At 44.5% G+C, this 21,502-nt stretch overlaps 1 protein-coding gene across 1 annotated transcript; it reads left to right on the top strand.

Annotated features, from left to right (window-relative positions):
• Window positions 1–393: 393 nt before the first annotated feature.
• Window positions 394–21,011, top strand: LOC121547199 (succinate--CoA ligase [ADP/GDP-forming] subunit alpha, mitochondrial). The gene is made up of 9 exons (XM_041858344.2): window positions 394–483; window positions 3,112–3,212; window positions 5,103–5,219; window positions 5,368–5,580; window positions 5,748–5,805; window positions 6,747–6,830; window positions 7,881–8,032; window positions 17,480–17,668; window positions 20,599–21,011. Exons 1-9 carry the CDS (start codon window positions 450–452, stop codon window positions 20,623–20,625), a joined length of 975 nt encoding a protein of 324 aa, XP_041714278.1. The 5' UTR covers window positions 394–449; the 3' UTR covers window positions 20,626–21,011.
• The last annotated feature ends 491 nt before the right edge of the window (window positions 21,012–21,502 follow it).

Here is a 21,502-nt window from a genome sequence, read left to right as displayed (position 1 = left end):
ATTTCAATTGACTGATTTCCTTATATGAACTGTAGCTCAGTAAAAACATGTATATTTTTGTTCAGCGTAAGAATCACATTTCCATAGCAGGTTTTACCCTTGGGATTTCTATGATGGGCATAACACGCCCTCTAGTGTTTGAGGCATGCAGGCCTCATCCGAGTTGTTGATGAAAGTGATTGAACTCCACTATCCAGAATTCTTTGCTGTTTAAAGCCAACCTTGAATCTTTGCCTGGAGAAATGTCCGTCTCATTAGTTGTACTATTTTTGTCAGTGACTTAAATAATTAGTATAATAACAACATATTTAATTGGTATCTCGGTTGAACAAGTTCAAACATTTTTGCCATGTTTGCAACATGTTTTTTAGTTGGGCATATTTATAGTCAGTCCTTTGCCTTTTACGTTTAGGTCCATAGCCTCCCGTGTCATTGGTGAATGACCGAAGATGTCGCATAGTAGGTTGTTTGCCCGGCTGCTCTGTAAGTATAACAACATATATGTGTTTTCCTAAACATTCTTTAAATTGTTTAGTTTCAGCTAAATTAAGCGCTTCACGGAGCACGTTTTGCACGGAATTTGGGGTTTCTTGCTCACAGGATAGCCATGACAAGCAGCGCTCGTGCCTCTATATTGGCTAACTCTTTTAGCATGCTGATAGCGCATCAATTTCTAGGCCACAGTCCGAACTACTGAACTTTGACCGTGCTTGTCCTTTAGGCTGTATATTTAGCATGTCAATTCTATAAATGAGATTAGGACATGTAGTTATCTATACTATAACGTAACTGTCATGTAGCTAGTTGTTTTGGTAGCTGGCACTTGGTAAGCTAATGCTACCTAACGTTACTCCCCCATTGTATTTTAGGTTGCAAACAACAAGTAAAGCTTTCAATTTGTGATTTTTATCTCTTTATATGGAAGGAGCTACAGGCTGTTATGTTGGTTGCAGTGTTGGGGGAAACTACTAGTACTCTGAAAAGAGTTTACCAAGCTACCAATTACTTCACACTGAAAGAAGCCTACCTAGTGTACCTTAACTTAAGAAATTGTTTACTTAACTAAAGTTACATTGAAAAAGTTGTTCACTACAGTACATCCAAACTACAAATTGCAAGAACAGATCACTTTGGGATGATATGTTAACAGAATGTGTTTTAGCCAGTTAAACACAAACGATGTTTAAAGTGAGAATTGGGTAGATCTGATGCCGAAAAAGAAAGGAAATGATTGCCTACTTAACCCATTTTCTTTTCGTTTTGCAAAAAAAGTACTGAAGTTCTAGTAGTTAGCTACACTGCCACATGGCAAAAAGTAATTAACTAATGACAACACTACCTAGATTTGAATTTAGTTTCCTGAGTGGCGCAGTGGTCTAAGGCACTGCATCGCAGTGCTAACTGTGCCACTAGAGATCCTGGTTCGAATCCAGGCTCTGTCGCAGCCGGCCGCGACCGGGAGACTCATGGGCGGCGCACAATTGGCCCAGCGTCGTCCAGGGTAGGGGAGGGAATGTAGCTCAGTTGATAGAGCATGGCGTTTGCAACGCCAGGGTTGTGGGTTTGATTCCCACAGGGGCCAGTATAAAAAAAATATATATGTATTCACTAACTGTAAGTCGCTCTGGATAAGAGCGTCTGCTAAATGACTAAAATGTAAATGTAGTTCAACTGCCGCCACATTTAGTTAAATTACTAGTTGAACTACATGTAGTTCACTACTCCCCAACACGGGTTGGTTGGTATGAAATGACTTTAAAGTCACCCATCCATTCTGTCCCTTCTCTTTACGCCATTGTTTTTAGCATTCCATTGCTCTACACCAGCAATGGGCTATTGAAACGGGCTAATGTGATGCTCCATTAGCCGTTACAGAATAGGTAAGTTCATGTTTGGCGTAGCACAGAATTTTCGACCAACCTTGGCGATACATGTTTGGCCGAATCGAGAACGAAGATGGTATCGTTAAGGTTGGTTTCAAATTCTGTGCTACGCCAAACAGTACCTATCCTGTAACGGCTAATGTAGCATCACGTTAGCCTGTTACAATCTGCTAGCTACACATTGACAAGCTCATTGAAAAAGCATAGGTCAAAAGCTCATAGGGTTCTTGGCCAATTCTGTGGACCAGCTGCCCCTGAGCAGAAGCCTGATGATAACCTTATCAATCATTTACATTTTAGTCATTTAGCAGACGCTCTTATCCAGAGCGACTTACAGTTAGTGAGTGCATACATTCTTTTTTATTTATTTTTCATACTGGCCCCCTGTGGGAATCGAACCCACAACCCTGGCGTTGCAAACGCCATGCTCTACCAACTGAGCTACATCCCTGCCGGCCATTCCCTCCCCTACCGTGGATGAATTGTGCGCCGCCCCCTGTGCCACTCGGGAGGCCAAGTCAGTAGCCTATCAATGTTATTTTATTGATTTTCTGCTGCAGTTTAGTTCAATGCTCAAAGTCAACAAAACAACAACAAAACAAATGGAGGACAAACGACAACATGAAGTGTTAACCGTTAGCGAGCAAACTAACGTTACATGCGACCATGTTGTTGCCCTCTGTTCAAGCAAGCCTTCATGGCCAAATAGCAGAATTTCCAAATGTGTGCAATTTCAGAATCTCACAAATTTCTGTAGATTACACATTCATGGTCATTTGTTTCATTTCCCTTATTTATAACCTGCCTTTTGTGAAATAATAATCTCACCATGACTGCCATACAGAACTGCACAGACTAATGCCATTCATAGACTTATCTTCCTTTCAAAATCAATCATGAGAGAAAAAGCACAATGGGCAGCAAAAATACATTATCCAAGCATAGTGGCCTACATAGTGTATGTGTGTTTGACTACTGACAGTTGCTACTGTGTACTGTAGGTTTTGGAACATAGGCTCTGGGCCTACCTTCAGGTCTGTTTTAATTGGATTTATAGCAATCAGAGGCACATCATGTGACATAACAGCTCAGGCAACAACGCTGGACTATGTCTCCTAGATGGCAATCCTTCTCCCCTTTCCATCATGATGTGAAAGTGCATTTTGACAAGTATTTTTTTGGTATTGTGTGTGGTCTCACTTTCCTCTCCTTCGGTCTCCATTTGCAGTGCAGCAAAATGGGGTAAGGAACTGTTATACTGCTTCAAGGAAGCACCTCTACATTGACAAAGACACCAAGGTCATTTGCCAAGGCTTCACAGGGAAGCAGGTATGTAGGCTACACAACACCTGGCTGACACTGGCTGCTGTCTTCATTCAACTGGGTTGTGTTCATTATGGCGCTCAAAGGAAATCTTTAAAACTTTTGCAACTGAAATTATCGAACATTATTGTTTCCTATTGGACAAGTCCAGGTAGTCCCTCCCTGTCTCAGTCCGCTTTCATCTGTTTGGCGCCGAATGAACACAACCCTGATTGGGTTATTGTGTTTTACTATCAACAGGCATTGTTGACGATCAGCCTGTGCAGAGTCAAAACAGCTCAATCATCTTCCCAAAATATTCATTGCCAAAGTTGCCATAGGAGTATGTAGGCCTAGAGATTTAAAAAGAACCAACTATCTATCCACTGGCTAAGGATTTGAATTTGCAATGTGTTACATTGAGTAAAAAAAAAAAGATTAACATATAAATTAAAGCAACACACACACACACAGTAGCTAGCTATCTGCAACTGAGCACCTTATCCCCAGACAGTGAGTGGTAGTTAAATGACAGCAGAACCTCGTTCCCCGATATTGTCTTAGATGAGGATGGAAGGCCTCTGTAATTGTCTGTCAAAGTGGCCCAGTCGAAAGAAGAGTATCGGCATCATTGTCCAACAAGCGAACATCTCTTTCACCTTGTAGGTTAATACCCATCCCCCCTCCTCTGCAACAACTCTTCAATATAGGGTTATTAAATATAGTTATTCTAATGAACACTCATGCTAATTAGAAAGGGATGAACTGTGCACTGACTTTCCTCTATGGCTTGATAAGCAAACCATACTTCAAATTCATTGTCCTATCATTAGTGGATGATCGCTAGGACCGCCACCACCGGCGAAAAGAGCAAAGTGAGCAGACAGTGCATGTTGCATTAAAAATGAACAGAGGAAGAAAAAAGATGAGTCTGGTGCAGGGAAGAAATATTGAAATTTAAAGATATCTGCATTGGGAGGAAAAAAAGTGCTGGCTCAGTCTTTCCTTTATCTTTCTTTACTGCTGGTAATTATAGTTTTAACGTTAGGGTCATTGAATTGGACGTTTCGTAGTTGGCCCTTGTAGCCACTTATCTATAGCGTTTCTAGACAGCCTCTGTAATTATTCACCGAGAAGGCTGCTGGAACTTGGCAGGTTGAATATTAATAATATTACGACACATTATTGGACTGGGTGCCCACTGAAAAAGTAAAGTTGGGACAATGAGTGATTTCTATTGATGACCTCAAGAAATACAGAGACATAATGCCATTGATTATGGTCGTTTAGTGTGCCTGGGTTGGATTTAAACTGATTGTATGTGATGCCAACCTAAGCCCCATTTCAGTTACAGGCTAATCCTAACTTACACTTAAGTTGAATTTTCACTTAGTGTCCCATTGACCTAAATGCGTGACTAAGTGACAATTAGACACAGTAAAATACCTGAAAATCATTACCAAGTCTCCTCTCTGACCCCCATTCACATAGTCCTTGATTTACCTGCTGTTGTACCTAGTCTTAATATGCTGGTGGTGTCTGTGTGCCCATCCATGTCAGCTTGATTCCCATGCCCCCTCCCTCTGCGGGCACCGGGCACCATTCTGCCCAGTTGATTAATGGTGGATGGCAGGCCTGTTCTCCTCATTCCCAACTACCTGTCTTTAATGATATCTCAAGGTTGGCGATTGGCGCCGTGAGTGACCGGGACAACTCCCCGCTCCATCCATCACACACTGTCAGCCGCTACCTCCCTACCCCTTCCCCTTGGCCCTAACCCTTTGAACTGAAGGATCTCCACGACATTGCTTCCATCTTACAGATCTGCAATCAAACATTGAAGCGGGCTAAGGTCAAGAGAAATGACTGGGTGAATTGGGAATGGGCTAGCTGACTCTTCCTCCTTTCTCCCTCTAGGGGACGTTTCACAGTCAGCAGGCGATCGACTATGGCTCCCGGCTAGTCGGTGGCGTATCCCCCGGCAAGGGGGGGAGGACACATCTCGGCGTGCCTGTCTTCAACTCTGTCAAGGAGGTTAAATGTGTTCCACTATTTCTTATTCAGCCCTAAACGAGAGCTGTTTCTCATCTAACTTGCCTGGTTAAGAAATGGTTAAGTAAATACATACATTGATGAATAGAAAGCCCTAAATTCACCATGTCCCTCTGTCCCACGCCTCCAGGCTAGAGAGGGCACCGGGGCCGACGCCACAGTCATCTACGTGCCCCCTCCGTTTGCGGGTGCCGCCATCATCGAGGCCATCGACGCCGGCATGCCCCTTGTGGTGTGCATCACAGAGGGCATCCCCCAGCAGGACATGGTCAAGGTCAAACACAAGCTGTTGCGCCAGAACACCACCCGCCTCATCGGCCCCAACTGCCCCGGAGTTATTAATGTAAGAATACATATACACACACGCACTGGTATTTAGTATACACACACACAAGCAGATGCGCCAGGTCACTACCCGCCTCATCGGCCGCAACTGCTCTAGAGCGATCAACGTAAGAGGCTAGAACACACACTCTTTTGGTATTAACTTTGTGTTTTCCTATTTTGCAGCCGGGAGAATGCAAGATCGGGATCATGCCGGGCCACATTCACAAGAAAGGGAGGATTGGTGAGATATTTTCCCCTGGCTCACTTGCATTCATCTCAGTGAATCATTGAATAAAATCCCCTTTTACTTGGCAGCAGTGTCATAATGCTGACAGACCAACAGCTTGTTCTGTGTCTGATGGAAAGTTAACAGTAGGTTAGAGATCCCACAATACGTGCTTCAGTCTCCAAAACGACATGTGTGTAGTTGAATCGTGAGAATGAGTCCGAGAGGGAGAAAGAGAGGTGAGAGGGAGAAAGGACCTCTGCCCATGTGGCGATCCATGATAGTCGCTCAGCGAGCGACCAAGCAGTTTATTTTCTTCACTGTCTCGCGGCAGACAGTTTGATAAGATGTCAGTGCTGCAACCCTGTAGGCACTAGTCAGCAGACACAGCCATAGCAAATATTTCTCCAGGTGCAGTGGGGGCTGGTAGGAGGAGCTATAGGAGGACAGGCTCATTGTAATGTCTGGAATGGAATAAATGGAACAGTGTCAAACATATGGAAACCACTTTGACTCTGTTCCTTTTATTCTATTCCAGTCATTACAATGAGCCTGTCCTCCTATAGCTCCTTCCACCAGCCTCCACTGGTGTAGTGATGGAGGGACTGCTGGGGAGCTGCATCGCTGCACAGACATCCTAGACCACTTGCTGCTCATTGCAAAGGCATACAGTGTGCGTCCCTAATGGCACCCTATTCACTATTGTCCCTGGGGCTCCAGTCAAAGGTATTGCACTATATAGGGAATAAGGTGCAATTCTGGCCTCACCCATACAGTTTAAATACAGGTCCTTTCCAATACTTAAAAATGCATCCTTCCTCCTTACCTCTCAAGAAGGAAGGATGCATGTTAAGAGAATTGGAACTTGTCCTCAGTCTCTCCTTATCTACATACAGGAAAGGGAACTGTGTTGCCAATGGTTGTGAAATATAGGTATTTTTTTCCCCATCTTTCAGGCATTGTCTCTAGGTCTGGAACTCTCACATACGAAGCTGTGCACCAGACTACACAAGTTGGCCTGGGGCAGTCTCTCTGCATCGGTACGTGGGATTAAATGTTATGATATACAGATACTGCAAATGTATAGACCAGGGATGGGCAACTTTGATGGGGGTGGGGGCCACAAAAACATCTGAACTGATCATGAGGGGCCTCAGAGGCTTGCGGGTCTGCGTACCCGCCCATGCAGTCAGAGCCGGCCCTAGCCTTTTGAGGGCCCTAAGGAAAATTTCAAACAACAACAATTTCACTAACTGAAGTTGTTTTCTCCCCTCTTGACAGCAGAGAGAACAATCTGAAGTTTTAGAGTAATTTCATGCAATTCTACACTTTGCCATGGGGCAGAGAGAAGATTTTTCTGCGGGCCTACAAAAAGGGACGCCAGTTGCACATCCCTGGTATAGACAATATACACGGAGTGTACAAAGCATTAGGAATGCCTGCTCTTTCCATGACATAGACTGAACAGGTGAATCCAGGTGAAAGTTATGATCCCTTATTGATGTCACTTGATAAATCCACTTCAATTAGTGTAGATGGGGATGAGACAGGTTAAGGAAGGATTTTTAAGCCTTGAGACAATTGAGACATGGATTGTGTATGTGTATTATTCAGAGGGTGAATGGGCAAGACAAAATATTGAAGTGCCTTTGAATGGGGTGTGGTAGTAAGTGCCATGCACACCGGTTTGTGTCAAGAACTGCAACGCTGCTGGGTTTTTCACGCTCAACAGTTTCCCGTATGTATCAGGAATGGTCCACCACCCAAAGGACATCCAGCCAACTTGACACAGCTGTGGGAGCATTGGAGTTAACATGGGCCAGCATCCCTGTGGAATGCTTTCAACACCTTGTAGCGTCCATGCCCGATGAATTGAGGCTGTTCTGAGGGCGAAAGGGGGTGCAACTCTATATTAGGAAGGCGCTCCTAATGTTTTGTACACTCAGTGTAGTTATTTTTAATGCATACATAACACTTTCCTAGTGACATATAAAACCAATTAAAAATAAATACGGTCACATCTGACATCCATCTTATGGATATAAGCAGCGTAACAGTGTTTTCTAATGGTTTGTGTGGTTTTTGTTCAGGCATCGGCGGGGACCCCTTCAACGGGACAGACTTCATCGACTGCCTGGAGGTGTTCCTACAGGACCCCAAGACGGAGGGTATCATCCTGATCGGAGAGATCGGAGGCAACGCTGAGGAGAACGCTGCCAATTACCTCAAACAGCACAACTCTGTAAGAGGAGACCCACACACATTAACATGCTACCAGACTGTTAACACTTTGTCAATGGTCCACCATTACTTTTGTGAATCATCCAGACCCTTTTGGAAAGATTTGTAGTTCTGTCAGGTACTCGCTTTCATCGCTTTCATCGCTTTGATTCCGACGACCCCCTTAGGAGTGCACACTCAGAGCCCCCACATCCAAAACGTGTGTGTGGACACGTTTTACTATACTTGTGAGTACCAGAAGTCCTCACAAGAATGGTAAACTACAGTGGGGAGAACAAGTATTTGATACACTGCCGATTTTGCAGGTTTTCCTACTTACAAAGCATGTAGAGGTCTGTAATTTTTATCATAGGTACACTTCAACTGTGAGAGACGGAATCTAAAACAAAAATCCAGAAAATCACATTGTATGATTTTTAAGTAATTAATTTGCATTTTATTGCATGACATAACTATTTGATACATCAGAAAAGAAGAACTTAATATTTGGTACAGAAACCTTTGTTTGCAATTACAGAGATCATATGTTTCCTGTAGGTCTTGACCAGGTTTGCACACACTGCAGCAGGGATTTTTGGCCCACTCCTCCATACAGACCTTCTCCAGATCCTTCAGGTTTTCGGGGCTGTCGCTGGGCACAATACGGACTTTCAGCTCCCTCCAAAGATTTTCTATTGGGTTCAGGTCTGGAGACTGGCTAGGCCACTCCAGGACCTTGAGATGCTTCTTACGGAGCCACTCTTTAGTTGCCCTGGCTGTGTGTTTCAGGTCGTTGTCATGCTGGAAGAGCCAGCCACGACTCATCTTCAATGCGAGTCTTACTGAGGGAAGGAGGTTGTTGGCCAAGATCTCGCGATACATGGCCCCATCCATCCTCCCCTCAATACGGTGCAGTCGTCCTGTCCCCTTTGCAGAAAAAGCATCCCCAAAGAATGATGTTTCCACCTCCATGCTTCACGGTTGGGATGGTGTTCTTGGGGTTGTACTCATCCTTCTTCTTCCTCCAAACACGGCGATATTGGAGTTTGACCAAAAGCTCTATTTTTGTCTCATCAGACCACATGACCTTCTCCCATTCCTCCTCTGGATCATCCAGATGGTCATTGCAAACTTCCCCAGACGGGCCTGGACATGCGCTGGCTTGAGCAGGGGGACCTTTAATCCATGACAGCGTAGTGTGATACTAATGGTTTTCTTTGAGACTGTGGTCCCAGCTCTCTTCAGGTCATTGACCAGGTCCTGCCCGTGTAGTTCTGGGCTGATCCCTCACCTTCCTCATGATCATTGATACCCCACGAGGTGAGATCTTCATGGAGCCCCAGACCGAGGGTGATTGACCGGCATCTTGAACTCCGTCATTTTCTAATAATTGCGCCAACAGTTGTGCCTTCTCACCAAGCTGCTTGCCTATTGTCCTGTAGCCCATCCCAGCCTTGTGCAGGTCTACAATTTTATCCCTGATGTCCTTACACAGGTCTCTGGTCTTGGCCATTGTGGAGAGGTTGGAGTCTGTTTGATTGAGTGTGTGGACAGGTGTCTTTTATACAGGTAATGAGTTCAAACAGGTGCAGTAATGAGTGGAGAACAGGAGGGCTTCTTAAAGAAACTAACAGGTCGGTGAGAGACGGAATTCTTACTGGTTGGTAGGTGATCAAATACTTATGTCATGCAATAAAATGCATATTAATTACTTTAAAATCATACAATGTGTTTTTCTGGATTTTTGTTTTAGATTCCGTCTCTCACAGTTGAAGTGTACCTATGATAAAAGTACAGACCTCACACTTTGTAAGTAGGAAAACCTGCAAAATTGGCAGTGTATCAAATACTTGTTCTCCCCATTGTAACTATAAAATTCTGATAAATTTGTAAATGTTCCTGGTCCTCATTTGTAAAAAGGTTATTTTAGGTTTAGGATTTAGAGTTAGGGAAAATAGGATTTTGAATGGGAATCAATTGTTGGTCCTCAAGTATAGTAAGTATAGTGTGTGTGTGTTCCCACCTGCTAATGGATCTTGGGTTCTGCACAGGCTGAGGGTGTGAGCTAGAGTGCATGTCCTTCCAGAGAGTGTTAGGGTTCATGGTGCAGAATACGGCACACACCTTTGACACACTCGTTCCAGGCAGGCGTTGGAGAGACTGCTCTTTGGAGCATGGATGGTGAATTATGCAAGGCTTGAAAAGTGGTTAAGTGTCTTTCAGCGACAGTTATTGCCAAGTGGGTGTTTTGCCCTCTCCAGATTTGTCAAGACACATAATTTTGATTGAGCAAAGAGATTTTTGTGAGGTGTATGTGTGTACACACACTATGCGGTTTGTCTGTCTGTCAGGTGTTCAGCAGCTGAAAATTAATTTGATGTGCTTTCGGCTGTCCTAATGCATGCAAATCTCTCTCCCCACCCTCTGTCTCGGGAGAACAACTCTTTGGATGAGTTCAAAATGGCACCCTATTTTCTAATAGTGCTCAACTTTTGACCAGAGCCCTATGGGCCCAGGTCAAAAGTAGTGCACTACATTGGGAATAGGGTGCCATTTGGGACGCAACCTCTCTCTCTCCCCCCCTCCCTCATGTACAAACCGGCTCACCCAATCATCCAAAGTGTTGACAAACCGATACCAATGGCTCGCGACACCAACATGCATGAAAAGCCAATTTGAGTGTGTAAGTGGCGGGTAGTTCTCTGAAAGTCGATTGTGTGTTGAGCGTTGAACACCAGAGGCAGCAGTTTAACCAAAGCCTGAAATTGTTTAACCTGAGCTGCTGTTTTGTCAACGCTGAGAAATGAAAATGCTGAATGCAAAGCCAGCCCTAAAATGATGTTGCTCTCTTTAGTTTGACTCCTTGAACAATTCCATGCGTCAAACATTTTTATTTTCTAAGGTTGCAAGATGTCGGTAGCGTTCCCAAAATTCCCAGGTTTTCCAGAAAACTATAAGTTAACTACAGTGAGGGAAAAAAGTATTTGATCCCCTGCTGATTTTGTACGTTTGCCCACTGACAAAGAAATGATCAGTCTATAATTTTAATGGTAGGTTTATTTGAACAGTGAGAGACAGAATAACAACAAAAAAATCCAGAAAAACGCATGTCAAAAATGTTATAAATTGATTTGCATTTTATTGAGGGAAATAAGTATTTGACCCCTCTGCAAAACATGACTTAGTACTTGGTGGCAAAACCCTTGTTGGCAAAACCCTTGTTGGCAATCACAGAGGTCAGACGTTTCTTGTAGTTGGCCACCAGGTTTGCACACATCTCAGGAGGGATTTTGTCCCACTCCTCTTTGCAGATCTTCTCCAAGTCATTAAGGTTTTGAGGCTGACGTTTGGCAACTCGAACCTTCAGCTCCCTCCACAGATTTTCTATGGGATTAAGGTCTGGAGACTGGCTAGGCCACTCCAGGACCTTAATGTGCTTCTTCTTTAGCCACTCCTTTGCAGTTGCCTTGGCTGTGTGTTTTGGGTCATTGTCATGCTGGAATACCCATCCACGACCCATTTTCAATGCCCTGGCTGAGGGAAGGAGGATCTCACCCAACATTTGACGGTACATGTCCTGTCCCCTTAGCAGAAAAACACCCCCAAAGCATAATGTTTCCACCTCCATGTTTGACGGTGGGGATGGTGTTCTTGGGGTCATAGGCAGCATTCCTCCTCCAAACACGGCGAGTTGAGTTGATGCCAAAGAGCTCCATTTTGGTCTCATCTGACCACAACACTTTCACCCAGTTCTCCTCTGAATCATTCAGATGTTCATTGGCAAACTTCAGACGGGCATGTATATGTGCTTTCTTGAGCAGGGGGACCTTGCGGGCGCTGCAGGATTTCAGTCCTTCACTGCGTAGTGTGTTACCAATTGTTTTCTTGGTGACTATGGTCCCAGCTGCCTTGAGATCATTGACAAGATCCTCCCGTGTAGTTCTGGGCTGATTCCTCACCGTTCTCAGGATCATTGCAACTCCACGAGGTGTGATCTTGCATGGAGCCCCAGGCAGAGGGAGATTGACAGTTATTTTGTGTTTCTTCCATTTGCGAATAATCGCACCAACTGTTGTCACCTTCTCACCAAGCTGCTTGGCGATGGTCTTGTAGCCCATTCCAGCCTTGTGTAGGTCTATAATCTTGTCCCTGACATCCTTGGAGAGCTCTTTGGTCTTGGCCATGGTGGAGAGTTTGGAATCTGATTGATTGATTGCTTCTGTGGACAGGTGTCTTTTATACAGGTAACAAACTGAGATTAGGAGCACTCCCTTTAAGAGTGTGCTCCTAATCTCAGCTTTTTACCTGTATAAAAGACACCTGGGAGCCAGAAATCTTTCTGATTTAAGAGGGGGTCAAATACATATTTCCCTCATTAAAATGCAAATACATTTATAACATTTTTGACATGCGTTTTTCTGGATTTTTTTGTTGTTTTTCTGTCTCTCACTGTTAAAATAAACCTACCATTAAAATTATAGACTGATCACTTCTTTGTCAGTGGGCAAACGTACAAAATCAGCAGGGGATCAAATACTTTTTTCCCTCACTGTATGTAAGATGTGCCAAATATATGATGTCCAGCTCAGGGCTCAAGCTATGCATTTGGTAACTTGCTAGCTAAGTGGCAAGATCAAGATTCTTGGTTACAGAGACAATCAATCCCCTCCTGGATCAAGATCCATGTTGCCTACAATTATTTTGTGCATCAAAAATAAATACAAAATATATTTATTTAGAAATACACTGCTCAAAAAAATAAAGGGATCACTTAAACAACACAATGTAACTCCAAGTCAATCACACTTCTGTGAAATCAAACTGTCCACTTAGGAAGCAACACTGATTGACAATAAATGTCACATGCTGTTGTGCAAATGGAATAGACAACAGGTGGAAATTATAGGCAATTAGCAAGACACCCCCAATAAGGACTGGTTTTGCAGGTGGTGACCACAGACCACTTCTCAGTTCCTATGCTTCCTGGCTGATGTTTTGGTCACTTTTGAATGCTGGCGGTGCTTTCACTCTAGTGGTAGCATGAGATGGAATCTACAAACCACACAAGTGGCTCAGGTAGTGCAGCTCATCCAGGATGGCACATCAATGCGAGCTGTGGCAAGAAGGTTTGCTGTGTCTGTCAGCGTAGTGTCCAGAGCATGGAGGCGCTACCAGGAGACAGGCCAGTACATCAGGAGATGTGGAGGAGGCCGTAGGAGGGCAACAACCCAGCAGCAGGACTGCTACCTCCGCCTTTGTGCAAGGAGGAGCAGGAGGAGCACTGCCAGAGCCCTGCAAAATGACCTCCAGCAGTCCACAAATGTGCATGTGTCTGCTCAAACGGTCAGAAACAGACTCCATGAGGTTGGTATGAGGGCCCGACGTCCACAGGTGGGGGTTGAGCTTACAGCCCAACACCGTGCAGGACGTTTGGCATTTGCCAGAGAACACCAAGATTGGCAAATTCGCCACTGGCGCCCTGTGCTCTTCACAGATGAAAGCAGGTTCACACTGAGCACGTGACAGACGTGACAGAGTTTGGAGACGCCGTGGAGAACGTTCTGCTGCCTGCAACATCCTCCAGCATGACCGGTTTGGCGGTGGGTCAGTCATGGTGTGGGGTGGCATTTCTTTGGGGGGCCGCACAGCCCTCCATGTGCTCGCCAGAGGTAGCCTGACTGCCATTAGGTACCGAGATGAGATCCTCAGACCCCTTGTGAGACCATATGCTGGTGCGGTTGGCCCTGGGTTCCTCCTAATGCAAGACAATGCTAGACCTCATGTGGCTGGAGTGTGTCAGCAGTTCCTGCAAGAGGATGGCATTGATGCTATGGACGGGCCGCCCGTTCCCCAGACGTGAATCCAATTGAGCACATCTGGGACATCATGTCTCGCTCCATCCACCAACGCCACGTTGCACCACAGACTGTCCAGGTCTGGGAGGAGATCCCTCAGGAGACCATCCGCCACCTCATCAGGAGCATGCCCAGGCGTTGTAGGGAGGTCATACAGGCACGTGGAGGCCACACACACTACTGAGCCTAATTTTGACTTGTTTTAAGGACATTACATCAAAGTTGGATCAGCCTGTAGTGTGGTTTTCCACTTTAATTTTGAGGGTGACTCCAAATCCAGACCTTCATGGGTTGATAAATTTGATTTCCATTGATCATTTTTGTGTGATTTTGTTGTCAGCACATTCAACTATGTAAAGAAAAAAGTATTTAATAAGATTATTTCATTCATTCAGATCTAGGATGTGTTATTTTAATGTTCCCTTTGTTTTTTTGAGCAGTGTAGTATGACGGTATGAAAATCTGGATACCACCCAACCCTAACAGATACTAACTGTATTGTCATTTATTTTACTCTAATTCGTCATTATAAGATCAGCTTGGCATATTTTCAGACACTTAATGGAATCGTATATGAAAGTATAATACAATGACACTACAGCAAATAGGGTGCCATTTGGGACCGAAAAGTGCAATACAATATCACATTGGTATGCTCTATTGGTATGCCCTTACCAGCATAGCTAGATATTTCAAAATGATCTCTCTTTCTCCACAGATGAAAAACCTTCAAACCCTTCAATCTATTAGTTACAGCAGACGCATCACATCATCCTAGTGTGCGTCCCAAATGGTACCCTATTTCCTATATAGTGTACTACTTCTGACCAAAGCCCGGGCCCTGGTCAAAAGTAGTGTGCTAGGGAGTAGAGTGCCATTTGGGACAGATCCCTAATGAATTTCATTGCACTGGACAGATTACAAATGAGGGTTTGGTGTGAAATATGCGGAGGACATGATCAATGAACGGTCAGGCAACATTACATGTATTGAACTTTATCTTCATGGAAGAGATGTAGTAGATGTCGGGCAACAGGACCGTTCCTCCCCTGGCTCGCGTCCCAAATGACACCCTATTCACTACATAGTGCACCACTTTTGACCATGGCCCATAGGACTATATAGGGACTAGGGTGCCATTTGAGACGTACGCACTGTTAACGACGGCCGCGTATTGATTCCATTACGGAGGACAGGACCGACAGCGGTGCTCTTGGTCTTAGAAATTGATTTTGAGTCAGTTGATATTTTGAACACGGCATTAGTCTCATCTGAGGGAGGGAGAAAGCAGCAGAGGCTCACCTAGTATTCTTCAGCCTCTCCATGCATTGTAAAACTAAAGGGCTACATAAGACCTAACACCGGTGAGCCCAGGCTTTCCAATGAGACAGGTAGAGTATTTGGCAGCTAACCCACCGTGAACACTAAACGTATCCTTTAATCCTTTTTCATTTTATCCTCTGACTCTTAGCCCCTGCTCTCGCTCACTTGTTCACTCTCTCTTTCGCTTTACGCATGACGCAAAGCCCCTGTAATTCACTAACACACACCAGTTGTCGTCTAGGAGGCCAGGGGAAGGATTTGAGAAATAGTTGTGGAGTGTGTAGCACACTCCATTCACATCTAGTGTGTGAATAGGGGGCCTCCTCAATTTGTAATTGTCTGTCGTCTTAATCTGACAAGATTGAGGCTCTACTCTCGAGCATACAACAAGGCTTCCCCCTTTTGAAACAACCCCTGCCTCCTACTCCACCCCTCCTCCAGTGGGGGAAGGAACTGAAGAAGATTTGTGGAAACAACCCTCTTCTCCTCCTCTTCTCTCTAGTTCCATTATTAAAGTAATACATCTCCACGGTTAACAATGGAGGACAAAGGCGGTGGGAACATTCAAATGCTAATTCGACTTCTCTTATTATCCACCGATTTCTCTCCGAGTGAAGATGAAGATTAATTGACTAATTACAGCCTTACATGTTTAGGTAGATTTAAGAGTTGATTCACACAGGGGTGGTTCGTTTGTCAAAGCTGTGAATTCATTAGGATGGGACTAGCGAGAGCTGGAACTGGGGTTTTTAGGGCCTAGCTAGAGAAACGGCTTTGGGCCTGTATTCATAAAGCGTCTCAGAGTAAGTAGGAGTGCTGATCCAGTATCAGTTTTTCCTTGTTGATCATAATGAATAAGATTGTATGGACAGGGACACTTTGTGAATAAAGATTCTGAAACAGAGGTGGCCATCCCTTCTCCTGGAGAGCTACTGGGTGTTCAGGCTTTTGCGCCAGCCCTGCTTCAGCTAGTCAAGGTCCTGAAAAGCAGCTGAGTAGTACAATCAGGTGTGGAACAAAAGCCTTGCAGGTGGGTCGGTCTTTAGGAAAAGGCATGGCCACCCTCGTTCTAATACATTTAGAGGAAAAAATGTTGGGCCACCTTACAAGCGGAAACATTCACCTCTACTAATTAGTATCCTTTCTGTACCTTTTTTTCCCCCTTGATTGCAGTCATGTTCCCCTGTTCAGTGAACATTTGCTTTCAGAGCCATTTCTTGTTAATACTGTACATCGTTAGCCAGGTTTTTTTCAAACATTTTTTCCCTTGATTTTCTTGGCTGATCTGCTTAAACAAGTATCCAGTGTCTTGAAATTAATAGCGGTTGTCTTGCTGTACATACCTGCCAGTTTCAGGAGGGCTCCATTTGTAAAGCCTGTGCTGAAATGGTAGAAGTGAAGTAAAGCCATAAGCAGGAGGACCACCTTTCCTGGCTTGTCGGACAGTTTGTTCGACACACTGTGTTACCCTCTCCCTCAGACGTGTGTTATCGGAGAGAGGGAAAGAAAGAGAGAGCAAGAGAAAGATGGGGAGAGAGGGAGGAAGATCCTTATCACAAGGCATGTCCCCTAGAAGGAGCGTCTGAAGAGAGGCCTGGGTTGTGTTCATTTAGCACCAAATGGACACAAGTGGGTAGATACTACAGTACCTAGTCTAATATTAAACACTAATTTTCACTATCTATTTCAAAATGATTTCCTTCGCGTGCCCTAATGAACAAGCCCCACCCTTACGTCTTTCATCCCCAATACAATGTTATTCCTGAGTGTGAAATATTAGCTCTCTCTCCCCTCCCGCCAGCGCTGGAAGATTATTTCTGCTGTTGAATTTAGCCATCCATCAGGACGAGCTGAGCGGACAGCGCCAGAGCTAATCAGTGTCCGTGTGACTAATTACCTTCTTCTGCGAGAATGAGATCATATGAAATGGAGGGGAGGGGGCTGTGTGTGTGAGGAGGGAGTGTATCTGCCCATCCACGCTCATACCCATGCAATTAAATGGTCTCATTGACTCTTTCACACACATCTGGACAGAGCATGTAATATAATATTGGCATGAATGTGAATATAATTACTATAGAATTACTCAAGATTTACTCTACGCTACCATCTTTGTTTTAATAATAAAATAAGAGGGGTCTAAAGATGACCTATTTTAAGAGGGGCTGTTAATAGGAAAACGTGTTGTCTTTGTTTTGGAATGTCTAGTCTGTCATTTGTTTGAGAATACAGGTGTGACTGAGGCTCTCTTTCCCCCTCAATCCCTTTCCCTTCAATCCCCCCCCCCCCAGGGAGCGAATGCCAAGCCCGTGGTGTCCTTCATCGCCGGGCTCACTGCCCCACCGGGCCGTAGGATGGGCCACGCAGGTGCCATCATCGCAGGGGGCAAGGGCGGTGCCAAAGAGAAGATTGCCGCCCTACAGCAGGCGGGCGTTGTGGTCAGCATGTCCCCCGCCCAACTGGGCAGCACCATGTTCAAGGTGAGACTATAGAGATGTATTAAAGAGCTCATCTATCTTTGCCATGGCTCGAGCCCTCTAGCCAACTCTATGGGTGAGACCAGTGGCGCGACAGACCGTACCATTCTCCCAAAGCAGCTGGGGGAGGACGGCAAAAGGGTTACTTTAGTCGCTTTAGTCCCACATCCCAACCTTGGCTCTTCCCTCAGATATACTAAAAACAATCTACATACAAAAGTAGAAAAAAAACCATGAACTAAATCAAGTTGACTGTATGTTGAGTAAATTTTTTTGTTTTTTCTACTTGAGTGTATGTTGTTGTTTTCAGTGTTTGGGTTCGTTAACAAGCAAGGTTGTGGGACTTGGGATTGAATTTTTAATATGCAATAAACAAAAGGCAACAGCAAGGTGAAGGGGGGAAATTAATAAGCATGGCTGTTGATGCCAGGGCGGGTAACTTAGCTACGCTGCTGCTGCCTCTTTATTTCAATTTATCACCGGAGGAAGCCTGTTTTAACAAGACGTATAAAAAGTTACAGCGTGTATTACACCCATTCATCATCTTATTCTTTCATTACGAGCGAGCGCAGGGTGGCAAACCCCAACACACAGATATGGATTTGTGCGGTGGTGGCACTGTTTTGGTTTAATTCATAATCATTGCGCGTAATGATAAAACTCTTTCCCGGCGTGTTAATTTCCCAGCCCATTGTGTTCATACGTCTCTGTTAATCTCATTGGCGGCTGCTGTAATTGGCGTAATAATACACACCAGAGCAAACAAACAAAGTAGTGCCCGCTGGGGGTAGTTTGGTTTGGTATAACATGCTCTGCTCTCAGTACAGTACAATGCCTAACCCTCTAGTGTTTGTTTTTGCTTGGTCAGTGAAGCTCCCCTTCTGTCCACACCTAGATTCAAGTATTTGTTTTCTTTCAAATATTGTAACTGCGCTAGATTTAAGCTTTCCTGTCACTGATAGAATAGTCCCAAAGGTGCAAACTCCACCCACCTAGCATTCCAGGCAGACTGTCAGGCCCACATAAACCTCCATTCATGTGTGCTGTGCTCTCCATTTCTCACTCTTTCTCATGGCCTCCCTTCACAAAATGTCACACACAGCACTCTTCATCCCTCCCTCTCTCCTCTCCTTCATCTTGCTCTGCCTCTCCCCTTCTTTCTGTCTTGAGCACCTTTGACACTCTCCCTCCTGACTGTTTGTCACACACAAGGACGATCCCTCTCGCTTCTCTCTCTCTCTCTCTCTCTCTCTCTTCTCTCTCTCTCTCTCTCTCTCTCTCTCTCTCCTGTTCCTCTTACTCTGCAACACCTTTCGTTTACAGTTTCCCCTTTGCCTAAATACATATCTCAAGCAAGCACTATTTCTCCCCCTCTCTCCTCTGTCTTTCCTTCTTCAAATCACATTTTATGTCACATGCTTACTTACGGGCCCCTCCCAACAATGCATTCAAATAGATAGAATAATATAAAAATTATAACACGAGGAATAAATACACAATGAGTAACGATAACTTGGCTGTATACACAAGGTACTGTACCAGTACCGAGTCGATGTGAAGGGGTACGAGGTAATTGAGGTAGATATGTACATATAGGTAGGGATAAAGTGACTAGGCAACAGTATAGGTAATAAACAATAGCAGCGTATGTGATAAGTCAAAAGCATTAGTGCAAAAAAGGTTAATACAGATAGTCCGGGTAGCTATTGGTAATCTATTTAACTAACTATTTAGCAGTCTTATTGGTTGGGGGTAGAAGCTGATCAGGGTCCTGTTGGTTCCAGACTTGGTGCATCGGTACTGCTTGCCGTGCGGTAGCAGAGAGAACAGTTTCTAGCATTCTCCCTTTGGACTCTGAGTGGACCTTGTGCCACCTTCCACCCTTCTCCCTCCTTTCATCCATCAGAGAGGGCCTGAAGCCTCGGGGCCACCATGTCAGCCCTAACACAGCCCCGCTCATCCCCCAGTCTCTTTCTCCTCCCCCCCTCTTCTCTCTCTCTTTCTATCTGTCCCTTTCTCAGAAAGTCAAGGGCCCGACCTTGATTGGCGCGTACAGATACACTTAATCTGCCCCGTGTGAGACTGAAGGGCGTCTTCCCTTAACACTCCTGAGTATTACATTACAGATAACACACACACCCCGCCGAGTTGCTCTAGCACTGTCAAAGTTGTGGCGTTGAGCCGAAGTAGCTGTTTTCAACCACTTGGAGGCAGTAGACTTCCAGGCATTTTGGAAGGAAGGCATTTTCCAATGGGCAACATCATGCATGTGTGTTGCTGCAGACCTGATAAATGACATTTGCATAAAGGAAGCTTTTTCCTCTGAAATGGGAAATTCTAGGACGAAGGGAAGGAGAGTATTTATTCTGTCATCCTTCCTCTGCTGATATTTAGTAAATGGTCTATGTAAATGGCGACATCCGATGCTTAATGTTCTCCGTCATCCTTTTGGTTATGTGCTTCTTATTTTTTCACTGTCGTATAATATGACTATGGATCTTGATGCGTTGGTGTGAATATACATGTTTTCTGTGTTTGGACTATTCCACACTGTATATGAGCCTTCCATAGCCTTATTCGGTTTGTAAGGTATTTATCTTTGCATCCGAAATAACGATTTTGAATGTTATTTGTCTTTTATAAACTCTTCAATAATCTCTGAGAGAAATATATTGTCTACATCCCAAATGGCAGCCATAGGGCTCTGGTCAAAAGTAGTGCACTATGTAGGGAATGGGGGTGCCATTTGGGGCGATGACATTCCCCCCCCCCAGGAAGAAAGGAAAGTGCCTTGTCAGGGTCTACTAACACCCCTCCATCCCCCACCCCCTGTAGCAGTAAACAAACTGTGTGAATCCACATGAATAAATCACCCTCTCCTCTCCTTCCCCCTTTTTCACCCTCCTCTGTTTGTTCTGTCCATCTCTCCGCAGGAGTTTGAGAAGAGGAAGATGTTGTAAATGGGGAAAGGAAACACCCCTCAACAACAACCCCCCCCTACTACGCAGTGTTTTTAAGATGTTTTTGATTTCAGCTATGAATTCATACCTTTACACAAGAGAGTAATTATATCAGTATGTCTTGATGGTTTCTTTTAAATAAGTGATAACATGCTTGTTATAGACTTAAGTAAAAGTGTATTTTAGAGGACAGTTATTGCCATCTGTTATGGTAGCTTCTGACGTGTCTAGCTTAGTTCGACTACAGAGGGATGCCATGGTTACTGAGGTGATCTGGTGTCTGTGTTGTCTTCCTACTACTTCACTCTCCTACTGTAACCAAGTATTCCATCAAACTGTCTGTTCTCACTGGCTATACACCTGAATAAGAAAATATTTCTCAAACACTTTTTGGGTTGTAGGCTCATTTTTATGTTTCTCGCTCTCTCTTTTGCGCACACACACAGGTTGGCATGACAGTGTGAAAGTGTAATCACGCAGTGGTATTATTGGGTACATATGAGGTATGGTTCTGCTAAGCTTTACAGTGTAGTAGCATTAAAAACAATGTCTGTTTGGAAATGGTATGTAATACTAAACTTTATTTGGAAGATGTGTTCTTTTGTTCCAATTTGAAAAGGTCTCCACTGAACTGAATTCATCCAATCACAATCCCCCATCATGCAGTGTCACTCCCTGGCGAGGCCAATTAGGAGGCAGTGTATATACAATCCAGGGATTTCAGGTGCTATAGTAGAGCTAACATGTCACCCATTATGGGATTTGCATTTGCACGCACACACTCATTCTCTCTTCACCTCATTGGAAAGGGAAGCTGTGTAGGAGGGCTTTTCTTGGTCCTACAGTATAATTGCATTGCTTCATTACATAATGACAC

The sequence above is a fragment of the Coregonus clupeaformis genome, chromosome 31, assembly GCF_020615455.1.
Source record: "Coregonus clupeaformis isolate EN_2021a chromosome 31, ASM2061545v1, whole genome shotgun sequence".
In the NCBI taxonomy this organism is placed as follows: domain Eukaryota; kingdom Metazoa; phylum Chordata; class Actinopteri; order Salmoniformes; family Salmonidae; genus Coregonus; species Coregonus clupeaformis.
Note: the sequence above shows the minus strand (reverse complement) of the source record. Positions and strands in the feature narration are given on the sequence as shown.